At 49.6% G+C, this 14,524-nt stretch overlaps 1 protein-coding gene across 3 annotated transcripts in view; it reads left to right on the top strand.

Annotated features, from left to right (window-relative positions):
- Positions 1-2,002: 2,002 nt before the first annotated feature.
- The window catches only part of IGSF21 (immunoglobin superfamily member 21), a 1,410,224-nt gene continuing 1,397,702 nt past the window's right edge, over positions 2,003-14,524 (top strand). For 2 of the 3 annotated variants that reach the window (XM_086920145.1, XM_086920144.1), the window contains exon 1: positions 2,695-2,896. In XM_086920145.1, the coding sequence (XP_086776271.1) occupies positions 2,833-2,896 (64 nt within the window). In that variant the 5' untranslated portion in view covers positions 2,695-2,832. Of the gene's footprint in view, positions 2,897-14,524 lie in introns of all 3 variants that reach the window. The other variant, XM_086920143.1, reaches the window with a different exon arrangement.

Here is a 14,524-nt window from a genome sequence, read left to right as displayed (position 1 = left end):
CGCGTGTGCTGTGCATCTTGGATAGCCGCACACGTAACATGTATGTGTTTGAATTGTGAGCTGGAGATACATGCGGGGAGGGTGGTGGTTACTGGCATTCTTACTCTGTACCTGACTTGTCTTAGATGTGAAATATACGTCTCTACACGTACCTGCCTTTTATATTCATTTTGTCCTACAAGGATTGGAAGGAGTGTTTTTTTAACACAATTCAAAACAAGGAACCTTATTGGCATGACAAGTCAGACAAGCATTGGCAGCGTAATTGCTTGGGATGCTAAGAATATTGCAGTCTAGCCAGCAGCATTTTAGTTTCGGGATATGTTAAAATCGGTGTTGTTTATTTCCCATTAAATATATTTTTCTGCCTACTCTAGGAGGGTTTTTAGTACGATGCGCTTTTTTTACGTTTCTCGTTTTCTCAAAAATGAAGAGAGACGCTTGTTTCGCCGTTTTTCCTCCCATGAAACCTCCCTTTCATCTGTGCAGTGGGCTCTTAATGTATTCGTGTGCAGGGCTATGTGGAAAACGCGCCTCTCTCATCCATCATGAGTCCTACTGTCCTACTGTGGCACGTTCACGTGCGGTGTGTGCCGTCCAGTAGCGGTTTCCAGCCCCTCTTCCTCATTCGGCGTTTGCTGCGCCCTGCTCTTCACGTGTTTCACCACAGTGGGGTACTGTGCAAGCCTGCAATTTCAAGCGAGTAGTCTGTAACCTTCTGCTTGGATGTACCTGCTGAATTACAGTTTTCCCACTGCCACAATATTTCACTTTGTCGGTAATTGTTTTGCTTTGGCGTCACCTGTCTGATTTGTTATAGCAAGAAGTACTTTGTGCAATGCCGGCGAGGAGCTGATAAGATTATCTGTAGGTATTCGGCGGCCCTTTTGAGAACTTGCTCGGAACAGACCTCGGCAGAACAACGACACAGCATACCCATTTCTAATGTACAGCATATGGCGCTGTTCAGGTGAAGAGCGTGCTCCTCCCTCGCTGAAAAAGTGCTTCGATGCCTCGTCAGGGGCGTAAGCGCTATATAGATGCAATTACTCTGCTGAAATGCAGTGCTACAAGTGTACTTGTGAAAAGTAGTACACTCCATGTTGACACACAGTAAACCCATTTCTGAAATCAGTCCAACTTTTCTTTACGAACCATGACGTCGTACTCACGTCATTTTCTACAGAATTATTCATATGCGTCATTAGCGATGTATATTCATTTGGTACCCTTTGGGCAACTCATGTCCAAGTTAATCACGAGTCTCTTCAAGAAATGGCCAGACATCTCATAAATGTATTTATTTATGAAGTTGTATAAAGCTATCTCACTGTAGATACAGGGAAGCGCTCGTTTGAATAAAGGCCCTAGCCCTCCAGTCACAGACCCTCAAGGGCCATGAGGGACCTTAGCGTCTTTCGTGCTGTCCGGGCCCTCGTGCTTTCACTTGGGGGACTTCCTTTTCGAGGACAGAGGATGAGGGCCCTGGGAGACCCCAGGGGCCCAACCCCACCAGGCGCTCCTGACAGTCCATGCTCAAGACCCACGAGACGTGGGTTGGGAAGAATCAGCAGCATCCACCGGTGTACCACGCTGGGCTTCCTGGGTGACCGGAGCATGAGAGAGCTGCATCGTGCCCACCATAAAAGCATGCCCCCCCTCCCCACCCGCTCCATCCTGCTCTAATAAATCGGCTTACAGAGGAGAGCACAGGAGGCTGCCGCGGATTAGAGGAAAGTCGCCGAATATCCAGCCGCTGCGGGGCGCGGCGGGCGGGGCGTGGGGGGCCGGCGAGGGGCGAGCGCGAGAGACGAGCGCGAGAGAGCGTGCGGGCGCGAGACGCGGAGGGAGAGAGCGCGAGCCGAGCGCCTCGGGAAGCGGCTCTCCACGGCAGGTGCAGCCGCTCGCGCGCCTTCCGCGCCCGCGTCACGGCTCTGAGGGAGGCGGCCTGAAGGGGTCGCTCGCCCTCCCCGACGCCCCTGCGCGCGTGTGTGGATGGTTCATGTAACACCAGCGGCCGAGGCGCGCGGACCCGGTGTCACCGGAGAGCATTGACGGGAGGCGGGAGTCCGAGGGCAGCGGTGGGACACCGCCGGATGCGGAGAGGATACCGCCGGCACGCGCCCGCCGGGGACCACCGCACAGCTCGCGGGCAGGATACCGCAAGAATATAGCCGTGGACAATACACCGCCGGTCAGATTGTACCGTATCCGCAGACAATATACCGCCCGTGGGCAACATACCACCGGGGGAACCTCGAACTTGAAGGAGCCAAGGGTGAAAGGGTCAGGACAGCGCAGGACCGTGTCTTGTCTGCAACGAGGAAATAGTTTCGAAGAAACGAGAGTGCCGGACCGGTGCGGTGGATTAATCCACAAATACCACAGTACTCTTATCTGGAGGGTGGTGCAGGGGACGCCGTGGAGGATTCCGAGGGGGCAAAGATAGATTTTCACCTCCAAGACCTTCACCTCGTGTGTGCACGGCGGAGGGTGCTGTGGGCACCGCGGACATGCACTACGGCCACGGAAGTTTTCTTTGGGAGGAAGTAGAAAGCGCCTAGCCGGGTTTGTGGCGCTTGAAGAACACGAGATTAAGCCGCAGCTTCAGTGGGAGCCACACAGTGGGAGTCTTGGGTCGTGCTGTTCATCCCGGGGAGCTGCTGTTTTTTGGGAAAAGCTCTAAAGCGGTTTCTCCTCCTCTCCGCCTTCTGTGGGTGCTCAGGATGTTCCCGGGGCTCTTTCGTCGCCCGACGGCGCCCCTCAGCGGCTGGCCTTGCCAGGCAGGCCGCCCGGTTTGATGCCCATGGAGCGGCGCTCCCCCGGGGTAGGATGGGAAACATGAACTTCTTCTGGGTCAGCTTGCTGCTGCTGGACCTGCTAGACCTGGTACTCGGTGAGTCCAAGCGCGTTCCGGGAGTCAGGTGTCACACCACCTCCTGAGCCCACTTCACCTAAACTCGTCCCCTGAAGCATCTTAAGCCCATGTACACCTGCTACCACTTCACAGTGCTCATTTTCAACCTAACCCACTACCCATCTCCCCGCCAAAGCCATATTCATTCTACCCTACCATCCTACTCCCTCATCTAAACATCTCCAGAGCCCTTCATTCTACCAGTCCTCAACCACACCCATCCTCGTCAACTCCTACCTGTCACCAACACCCATCTTCAACCTACCTAAACACACTATTCACCTACTTAACCCATCATCAGTTAACCCCTACTTTCAACCTCTTACCCAAGTCAATCTGCAGCCTACCCCAAGCTCTAACCCCTAAGCCCTACACCAATATCCAGCCGTTTACCCAAACCCATTAACCTGCTGTTGATTGCTTTCCCTCACCAAAACCACATTTCTGCCCTCTTAGTCTTTCCCTGCCCTCTGCCCCTGCACCCAAACCTGCATTTTGCCTACCTCCTTATTCTATCTACTCATCTATACCCTCTTCTTACCCCTTTGGTTAATCCCTGCTCCCCCCACAAGCCCCTCTTTCAGCCTACCCAACATTCTACGCCCTCATTTCAACCCATCTTCTGAACTCCACAGCCCACCCCTCCCCCCACAGCTCCCCCAAGTTTCATCCAACCTACTGCATCAATCTACCCATTCCGTAAACCGACTTCCATGCTACATCTACCCCCTGACCCGAGCCCATCACCTATCCTTGCCTCGATGAACCAACCTCCAGATCCCTACCCACCTAAAGGCGCTGCTTGCATTTTAAGCTCTACTCTTACTCCTGGAGACCTCTCACCTCAGGCCACGTCCACCTCCTGAAGTTTTATCATTGATCCGCGTTTGAAAAACCTCCAAACAAGCCGATGCCTACTTTCAGCGTTCTTCTCACCAACTCACCCCATAAGCATCCTCAACCACACAGCAAGCAGCCTCACAAATGTAGCTCGCAGAAAATAATTAGGGCGTGCAAAATTCGCATAATTTACTTTTACGTAATTATGCGAAATGTCAGGAACATTACCGAAATTATGCTTAATAGGTGAAATAAAAATCTAGCACATGGAGGTGGTTTTTAGTGCAAAATGAGACGTGTCGTTCAGTTTGGCTTTAAGAATGATGTTTGTGCGACAATAATAGTGCAAACTATAGCACTGCGAACAACAGCCAATAATGCTCTATCATACATGTTGTTCCAGTACCTTTTCTGTAAACTTTGATTGTGAATGATGCTGAACCGCACAAGATTGTGCGATGTGGTTTAAAAGTGTAATTAGGTAAATTTTAAGCTCAATGTGAAATTACCACAATTACGCCACTGACACCTACCTTCATACAGATTTTCTCCGGGCTCGAATTTACCCTTTACTTCCAGAGCCCCTTCACCTCCACTTAAACATAGCTCGAACCCCTCATCTCCACTCAAGCACTGTCTTTACATTCTCCAATCCACCTCTTTTCTACCTCATATCACGTACTCACGCCCATGTCCCTGAACCCTTCCAACTTAGATATGCCCTTACTCTCTCTGAAGCCCCTCAACCTGTCCCTGCCTCAGAACCTTTCTCTCTCTTACCAATCCTCCCTGTTTGCCCACTTCCCCGCAAACTACCTGACCTTCTGTTCTGAGAGTCTGAGCTTCACCTGTCCCGGTCATCCACCTGCGCACTTACCCCCCAGCCATCTGTCCTGAGCCCATTCACCTCGTCCTCACTCCATCTCACGAGTTCACTCACCTCAAATCTCCCCTCATCTCAGCCCACTCCCCTGTCTACCCCATCACCTCCTCGGCCTCTTACATCAACCAACGTCACCTCTTAATCTCTACACCCTCCCAACCCATCAGTTACACTTGACGCCTCAGTCAGATCCCACCCATGTCCTTGCTTTCTGTCTCACGTCTTCAACCTACCTAAAGTGTACCTTTCGTCACACCACCAGGAACTCCCTTAACTCTCTTCAGCCCCCTTCACCCCTCCGTTCACTCCATACCCTCTCACCATCATTACCAGCGCCATCCCCGGGGGCCGTCTCGGCCCCACTGTCGCTGCTGCCCTCTTCACCATGATGGTGGCGGACATTGCTTAGCACTGAACTTTGCTTGTGAATGAAGGGAGTTGGGGTCATGCTGGGGTGAATATGGCTGGAGGTCATTCTGGCCTTGCGTGTGCGCACATGGGATTCACTCAGAATCCACTTTGGGGGTGAGGGCTGTGTCAGTGGGGTTCCTCTCCGCGTGTAATGAGTGGTGAGCGGGAGGGGCAGCCTTAACCTCCCTCAATGACCCTATATGTGCCATATTGGTGAACGCCCGCTTCTCCTGTGGTTTTTTCTCGAACAGGCTGGCGAATAAGGTGCTTTCCTCCCTCCCCACGCCTCGGGGCTTTAAGTGGCGAGGGTTTCTCCAGATATCAGACCCGCCAGTAATTAAACACTGTCTTCGAACCGGGGCTGTATCAGCCCAACATTCATATCCTTATCTTTATAGGTAAAACAGAAATACTTTTTCAATATGATATCTTAATAGTGACTGTACTTCATGGCACTGAGGTTGCTCCTGTTTGCATTTCACGTTGTACATGATTTACTTCCCTAAGAGTAGTTGCCGTTTCCAGTACGGTGTTCTACTGTAGTTTTGTTTTCAGGCAGCTTGTTAGTCTTATATCGGTATTTCTGTACACTATATCGGGCTTCCTGTAAACTGGGTCACAGGTAGGTGTCTCTGTGGGCTCAGGTTGTTGGTTTTGTTCATTTTTGGGTTGGTGTCACAGTGAGGAGCTCTGGGGTTGAGGCTGAACGCTGTGCCAGGCTCTTATAGTGCCTGTCAGGGGTACTCATAAAGGTGTTCAGAATACCTATGCATGTAATCCCAGACCCCTCCACAGACCTCACATGGCTATGGTGACGTTTTCATTGTGATTGTATGTAAACGTATGTGAAGCAGGCACACATGTGTTTAAGTATTCACGGGGTGAAAGTAAAAGTCCGTACTCGTGTACTGCGCACGTGCACACTATTGTGTGGTGTGGTTGGAGGCAATAGCAGGAAGCTCATGGGGGCAGCACACTCTCGTCAGCTGGAATGACGTGCTAAACACAAAATGTTAGTTCACTATTTTTAAAGTACCCCCTTAATAACGTAAGCCACGCCTCTTGGAAAAGATACATAGTCCCTTCTTTGGTTACACTCCTCTTAGAGACCCCCACAGCTTTCTCATCTCACTTATAGCCCTGCCTTGTCCCATTGCAGCTCTCCTTTTATGCCCCCACCCCCCGTTTTTTGTGTTAGGGTGATTAGGGGATGGGGGGTCGGGGGTGTTAGTTTTGTGACAGACTAGTATTTACCGTCAGCAGTCCGTCTGTCAGTCACTGTTCCGGCAGATGAAGGAGTTAACGCAGCTCCCACCCCTTGACCCTTGAGGAGCGAGAAGAGTGGCGACCTGGGGTTACGTTCTGATCCAGCGGGGGCTGGGAGGTTGGCCCATGTAGCCTACCCCCTTCGAGGCTATCCAACATGCCCCGCCCCCCCCTCCCCTCCCCCCCCCAGTTTGTGTGAGCAAAGCGCCCTTAGGAAGCTTGGTGAATAGCTTCACAGAGACAAAAACAATGATTCGGCCTTTATATAGCACGTTTTGCCACAACTGCGTGCCTTCAAAGCACTGTAAACGCCGTTATCATTGTTACCTTCCTCCACTCAATGTTACTAATGTTCGACCTTCGCAAGGAGAACGGCCGTAGTCTCAATACTAGGATCTGAATAGAAAACTATGATTTGCATTTAAAGAGCTATAATCCTCTGGCTTCAGTGCGCTTTATATAACATCAATTGTAAACACTACTCAAATGCAGTGCTACTCATTCGCAATCAAATAAAACGGCGTCTGCGGTTTATGGATTTGAAGGGTAAACTTCGGGTTATACAAGTGCGCCTGCAGCAATGCAGCGACCACCGAGCTATCTATCCTGTGCGTTCAGAGGCGAGAGCGGGTACTATTTGCGTGCGTGGGAGGCGATGGATAAACAAACCAAATAGCGAACGGGGAAGAGGCGACGACCCCCTCTCCCTCCCACCCCTACACACAGTCCGCAAATTGAATTCCAACATCGTACAGGGCTCCGCGCGAGGGGGGCGGGCTGCGTCCCCCCGGCTCCGAGCCGGAGCGCGGCGCTTTCACGTTATGTGACTGGATGTCAAATAGCTTCACCAGAGCTCGGCGCCACGTCCTGGCCAGAGAAAGGGGCCTCGCGCGCTGTGGGGCTGGGGGTGCTGCCGATGGTGGATGCACTGGTGCCAAGAGTCAGCGCCGAGGGGGTGGTGGGGGATGATGTGTGTGTGTGTGGGGGGGGGGGGGGGGGGGCTTCATGACAAGGAGGCAGGCTGACTGCACGAGCCGAATGGCACAGTCTGTGGGGAGTAAAGAGACAGGTCACAGCTGATGGAGAATGCAGGTAGCAGGAATTGGAGGAAAGACTTCGGGCGGCTGCAGGGCCAGGAAGTAGAGCGGACTGTACTGGTGGGACCAGTGGACCACTGGTGCTGGGCGAGGTTGGAGCCAGGGGTTGGAGGGGGCAAGGTGCAGGTGGTTCGATGAGGAAGGCTGCAGATGATGGAAGAGCTTGGCTGTGGGAGATGGGAAGGAAGACTGCGAGAGGTGGCAGGAGGTGTAGGAGACAGGCTGCACGAGGTGGAGAAGTCGGGAGGCAAGGTGCAGCCTGCATGAGGTGGTCGAGGCAGGCTTCGGGAGGTCGCAAAGTCCGGTGGCTGGATGAGGAGTAGGGAGAGGTGCGGGAGGGAGATGAGGCTGGTCGCCAGAGGTGCAGCAGCTGAAGCTGGAGAGAGAAGGCCTCTGGAGGAGGCTTACTCTGACTGCGCGAGTGCGGAGGGCAAGCCACAGGAGTTCAGGAGCAGGCGCCAAGACCTGAGGGGAGGCATACGCTGTCTGACACTGCAGGGGGAGGCAGTGGTGTAACGCAAAATGTCCGGGGCCCGGGCAGAATATAATGAGGGGCCCATGAGTCTGCCATAGCTCATGGATAAACCCACTGGTGTAGAGCTGAATGCCCCCCCCCCCTCCCGCGCCACAGGGACTGCGGGGGCCTATGTCACTCCGCTCAGGGAAGGGGAGAAATCTGAGGGTGCCAATGAGGACAGACTGCAAGAGCCACTTTTTCTTGTGTAGACCAAGGGCTAGTTTTTTGTTGGATGTTTTGGTAATGCAGTTTTTTACATAGCGCAAACTGAACCCACGGTGTGCACCACTTACATTGCACAAGGATACATACATTTTTGTTTGGGGGTTTGGTCGGGCTGGCAAGGTGAATGGTGTGTCTGGGGTGTAGGGGTAATCAGGATTATGGGTTGGAACAGGGCCTGACTGGAATTTAGTTAAGGTGACATCAGGGATGCATTAGGCAACAGTCAGGGGTTACAGTGTGGGTTAAGTTCTGGGTTACAGCCAGTCTCTCTGTTGGGTTTCTTTGTGTTAGAGTTATGATGTTTCCCCACCTCCTGGTTGCTCAGCAGTGGGGTCTGTGTCCACAGCAGAGCAGGGTGCGAGCTCAGTGGTCTACGCACCTTACATCTCCACTACAGTACCAGGGTGCTGTCTAAGTGCTGGGACTCAGGACTTCTTGGAAACGTCTCCCTGAGCATTCAGAAAGCGCTGTGACGTGTACCAAAACACATGTGCACTTTGCACATGTCAAAAAGAACTAGCGCGTGAGCACATGGCTGAGTCTTCACAGTTGTTGTGTCGCTGTGAGCATTTTTAGGCCAGCAGAGGTCAGCCAACAGGGCTTTTGGCACTGAGTGCCAGAGTAGTGTAGCTAATGTAGGCTTACTGCGTAAATGCTGGGATTGTGAATGTTCTAAGCATGCAGCAGTTGTCAAAAGCGCAAAGAGATCATTCAAAGACCTTCATTACCTACTTGTCTGACCTCCCGCAACTGTCCTTACATCTATGAGCTTCAGCTCCGCACTGGAGTCTTACTCAAGCAAAACTAAAAAAATACACATACAGCTCCCATCCTTTCCTTCTAGGCCACACCCACCTTCTGTGGGACATAAAACCTCTGACCTCATATCCGGAAAGATTGTTGCTTTTTTCTGTGGGTTTGTCATCAAGCAGGTTCGTTTGGTGCATGTCTTTGGGATGTACAGGTTGGTATATTATAGTAGAGGGTATGCTTTAGCGACCTTTTGATTCAATGCGGGTTACAACTGGACATAGAGTCCCTTCTTTAGAGGGACCAGCTCCTGTTCCGTATTGTGGGTATAAGAGCTTCTTGGAACTGTTCTTTGGGGGGAGGCATGTTGGGCATCAGCCGTTGTGTCTCTAGCTGGGGGAAGAGTTCAGGACTCATATCATTGCCTGACTCCACGCAGGCCTCTCTATTGGAAGACTCACACCTGGAATATGATTGGGCAGAACTAGTCTCTGGCGTTGATGTTACTTGTTTCGGAAGGGGTGGCGCAGTAATTGGCCAACGTCCCTCTCATTGGAGTGTGTTCTTTAGCGCGATGGACTACATGCAGATTGGACCACAATAGGTTTCTGGTTATTGGTTGATTGGTGGTAGCAGCTGGCAAGCACATTTGGGACACCCCCATTGGTAGTTAGCTTCCTAGCAATGGTTGTTGCAGGAAGCGGGAACATTGTTGAATTTGGGCTTCTACGTTGTTCCAGGTTTGTAGGATAGGATATAATTGGTTGTTTCTTTTCTTTCTTTCCTTTATCCGCGATCAAGGAGGGAGGAAAGAGAGTGGAGAAATGTAAGAATATTGAAGAGGAGGTGAATATTGTTCATCAGGCTGCCCCTTTGTTTGTTAATCTGCAAAGGATAATTGAGGTTGTAGTTTCTTCTGCTTTTCAAGCCATAGATTCTGTGGCCCCTAAGAAAAAGAAGTTGGATTACCCTGACCGTCCAGATCTTGACTGTGATTCTGAGGATGAGGTAAAGGGAAGGTTTTTTCAGGGGTCAGAGCTTAAGAATATTTTGCAAATGTGCCAGACAATATTGTTTTTCCAGACACTCAGGTGGCAGAAGAGAGTAGTTTGGCTCACCATTTTATGTGGTCAAGAAGTAGCAGATTGTGCAGAAAGTGGTGGCTCTAATTCTCACGCACACCCAGCTTTCAGCCTGCCACTAAAGCTCTAAGAGATCTCCACTGGCTTCTGGTAGAGAGCAGAGTATAGTGTAAGTTTCTATTCATCATTCACATGGAGATAAACAGCAGACATACCCCACTACTACGCTCACAGGCCTCCCTTATGTACCCAGTAGGCATCTGAGATCTGCTTCTGCCCACCTACTAAAGGTTCCCAGGATTCGGAGATCATGCTGGGGTGGATGCTCCACATCCTTTGTTGCACCCAAGCTATGGAACTCCCAACCTCTGAAGCTACGTCAGCTGGAGCTGGAACTCTCATTCCATAGAGCCTCGAAGACCTAGCTATTCAAGGAATAGCGTCACATCCAGGCCAATTGCCCAGTAATTTTGGATATCTTAAATGCCTCCATCTACTCGAGCACGGTCCCCCCTGCCTGGAAATGCGCCCAGGTTAGGGCCCTCCTGAAAAAACCTAATTTAGATCACACTAACTTGGCCAACAATCGTCCCATATCTCTCCTTCCCTGGTTGAGCAAGCTGACAGAGAAATATAAACTCAACACTAGTACAGTATCTGGAGTCCAACAACCTGCTACACGTCTCACAAACAGGATTCCGCCCTCGACTAGGGACAGAGACGGCACAGAGACTTTTGGATCAGGGCGGCTCAGTAGCCATTATTCTTTTAGATCTCAGTGCCGCTTTCGACACTATTGATCATAATATCCCGCTGGAGCGACTAAAACGTCTGGGAGTGACTCTTTTTGCATTTACTTGGCTACAGTCCTTACTTAAAGACCATTTTTTCAGGTCTTTGAGGGACATGCCTCTTCCAACAGCTGGCCTCTTAGTTGTGGGATTCCCCAGGGCTCTTCCCTGAGCCTCACACTCTTCAACACCTATATGGCGCCTTTAGCAGAGATAGTCCTTCCATTCGGTATACAGATCATCACGTACGCAGATGACACCCAACTGGTGGTGGCACTTAACCACCCAGAGGGTTCATCTTGCTCTTTAGGCAGCTGCCTGGAGGCAGTAGCCGAATGGATGAAACTATCTCACCGTAAGCTGAATGGTGACAAGACTGAGCTGATGTTTTTGGGGAAATCTCCATCTCCCTCCTCGACACTCCTATGGCCAACCTGCCTCGGCCCTATGCCTGCTCCAAAGCAGCAGATTAAGAGCCTCGGCATGTGGCTGGACAGCTCTCTCTGCTTTAACTATCAAGCCGTCAAGCTCGCCGCTGTCTGCTTCGGCCTGCTGAGGATGTTAAGAAAAATTCTCCCCCTGCTTCCCTTCAAGGCAAGAAGGATTATGGTGCAAGCTCTCATACTCTCCCACCTGGACTACGGGAATGCACTGTACCTGGGCGCCTCGCAGGCGACCATGCAGAAACTCCAAGTGGTCCAGAACTGCCCGGCCCGCCAACTGCTCCAAATTCCTCGGAGACAATCAGCAAAATCTGCGTTGAGGAATCTACACTGGCTCCCTATTCGGGCCAGGATACAGTTCAAAGCCATGTGCCTGGCTCACAGAGCCATCTGGAAATCGGGTCCGGCCATCACCCATTCCCTGGTCACCCCTTACGAACCGTCAAGAAATCTTCGCTCCAGCTCTGACTTCCTCGTCACTACTAGGAAGATTCATCGATCCAGGTGGGGCGGACGTTCTGTCTCCTTGAATGTCTCAAACCTCTGGAATTCTCTCCCCCAACTCTGCGTGGTGACCCAAACATACAGGCCTTCCGCAAGCTTCTTAAAACTCACCTGTTTAGCACTGTGCCTTAAACAGATGTGCTTGTCACTGTCTGGTCCACAAGCGCTACAAGGCCTCAGGGTAGTAACGCGCTATATAAATATACCTTCATTTATTCATTCATTCATTGTTCCCATGGTTCCATGGTGTTCACATTTCTGCATTTCACTCAGAAGTGACTCACTCCACTGGACCTGCCAACGAAGATGGTGAAAGAGAAAAGTGTGTTGTTTATGGTTATATGTGCAGACGTGGGTGTGAGGGTGGTAGTCCAGAAGCTGATAATTTGGAGGTTCCAGGACCCATACTCTAGAGCAAACTGAATTTACTCCTCCTGGCTGAACCCTCCCAAACATCTGTGGTAGGTGAGACTCATGAAAACTGTACGCCTGCTATAACCAGTGGAGATACTAGGGAATAGAAGAACCATGGGTGCGTGAAACTGCATAATTTTTTCTAGTAAATTTTCTCAAAATTCCATGAAATGTTTGCAAAATCATACTTTCAAAACAAAATATTTTTTGACAGTATCTTGGGTGAATCTTTTAAGCAAGAGTGCACCTTGCATAAAAAAAAATCTTGTGAGATACCAGCAGGAGACTTGTTCAAGCAGAAAATCTCTCTTGACAAGGCATTTTCTTTCTGAACTATTGTACAAGACTTTTTGCACAACATAGACGCTTAAAAATGGTTATGCTCAATTGCTAAACAAGAAATTTCATGGATTTTACATAATATAAAACATGGTTATGTCGCTGGCGCAATTACAGTTTAGCCCTGCCATGTCAGGAGTTGGGTCAGACTCAAATTCTCAGTGACTATTTCCATTGTATATCAAGTGGTAACAGATAGACAGATAGTGAAATGAACGGACGGACAAATAGAGAGATTGACCTGCTGACTGACTGACAGACAGACAGACAGACAGACAGACAGACAGACAGACAGACAGACAGACAGACAGACAGATAGATAGATAGATAGATAGATAGATAGATAGATAGATAGATAGATAGATAGATAGATAGATAGACAGATATATACGACCAATGACCAGTCATATGCATTACTTTAAGGAGGAGTAGTTCTTTAATATACACATTAGAGTAACATAATAGTTCAAATAAAGAATGACGGAACTTTGGAGTCATTAGTCTTAAGTGTTAAATAGGTATTTAAGCCAACAACTTTAGGAATCCGGTTGGTGAATCTTGGTGTGGTCGTACTGGAGAGCTTTCCTCTCATTCTATCTCTCGCAGGTTATAATCAGAGCCACCTGATTTAAGCCACAGGGGAGGGCTAAATTATTTGGTAGGCCTGACTAAATTATGCGGTACAAAAGGTGGTGGTAATGGACGGAGCATCTGAACCAATGAAACACTCACACCCAGTCAAAAGATCTGGGTTTAATCCATCACCTTTCTTTAGCCCACTCTGCCACCCCAGTTCAGACATGGCCATATGCAAATCAGTCTGACCCTGTGCCTCAAGGGAACAGTCCAGCCCGAACTGCATTATGCAGCAAGAAAAGGCAAATTATGAAGCTTATTTTATTATAGTATTACTTAACTATTTGTCATTTATACACGTTTACGCTATCTGGTAAAGGTTTCACCTCATTAGTAACAATTTGATACTCAAATATAGCAATAATTTACAAAAAGGTGACCAGTTAACCTTTGTGAAGGACGTTCACTGTACCACGTCGCTACATTTTTAGTAACTTTTGATCAGTCTGAGCTAGAAACATTTTTTGTTGTTCATTTCTGCACATTTTGCAACAGATTATGGATTATGATCAATGGAAGAGATCCATCCAAAATTGCATAATTCCTGTTGCCCTGGTTACAGTGGTCAATGTTCCAATGTTACCATACAAAGTTTAAGCACCATGGAGAGCTCCATAGGGCAGCACAGCATGAAAATGTATGGCCAGCCCCAAGAGGCACAACACCTTTCTCCTGCAGTAAGCAGTTCTTCTGCAGGAAGGAGTTCTCATGCAGGAAGTAGGTCCTTAAAATACAGTCAGTTGCAGTTCTTTATATCCCCAGATGGTTTCCTGCTGTTTTTTGTTAGTATATAAAAAATAATTAAAGTCCCATAAAAAATATGTGTGTTTCAGTATTCATATATTTTCCTGTATTTGCGAATCAGATTTGATCAGTCCACCGGGCATTCTTATTGAGGTGGAAATCGGGTCTGGGCACTCAAAGTGAGGTTTTCCTGGGTCACAATGAGCACTAGGGACCTGGGTACCCTCACCTCAATCTAGCAGACCCCATTCAGGGTCTTTGGCTACAGAATTAAGCCTTAAGTCCTGTGGACTACAATGTGATGGTCTGGTTGCTTCCTGTAAACAGAGAACTCCAAGACTCCGGTTTGTGTCATTGGGGAGACTCTGGTTACTCTGCCTCCTCTGGCTGAGATTGGATACTGCAGAGCAGCACATGAGCAGTGGCCTGGGCTCATTGCTGAATTTGACCTCATGAAATGTGGTGTTGGGCATTGTGGTTGCCTAACTTATACAAAGTGCATATGGAATCTTTGTGGAGGACTTAAACTGTGCCTTGAGACACTTTTCTAGTCGAACTTTAGGAGCAGTAGGCCTGACCTTGGCATAGACCCAGGTAGCTGGACACATGGGGTTGGAGGTGTATCCCTCATTTTGTCAAAGGTACCTTTCTTGATCATGTGGGGA

The sequence above is a fragment of the Lissotriton vulgaris genome, chromosome 5 (assembly GCF_964263255.1).
Source record: "Lissotriton vulgaris chromosome 5, aLisVul1.2, whole genome shotgun sequence".
Lineage (NCBI taxonomy): Eukaryota > Metazoa > Chordata > Amphibia > Caudata > Salamandridae > Lissotriton > Lissotriton vulgaris.
This window is presented reverse-complemented; position numbering and strand designations above follow the sequence as displayed.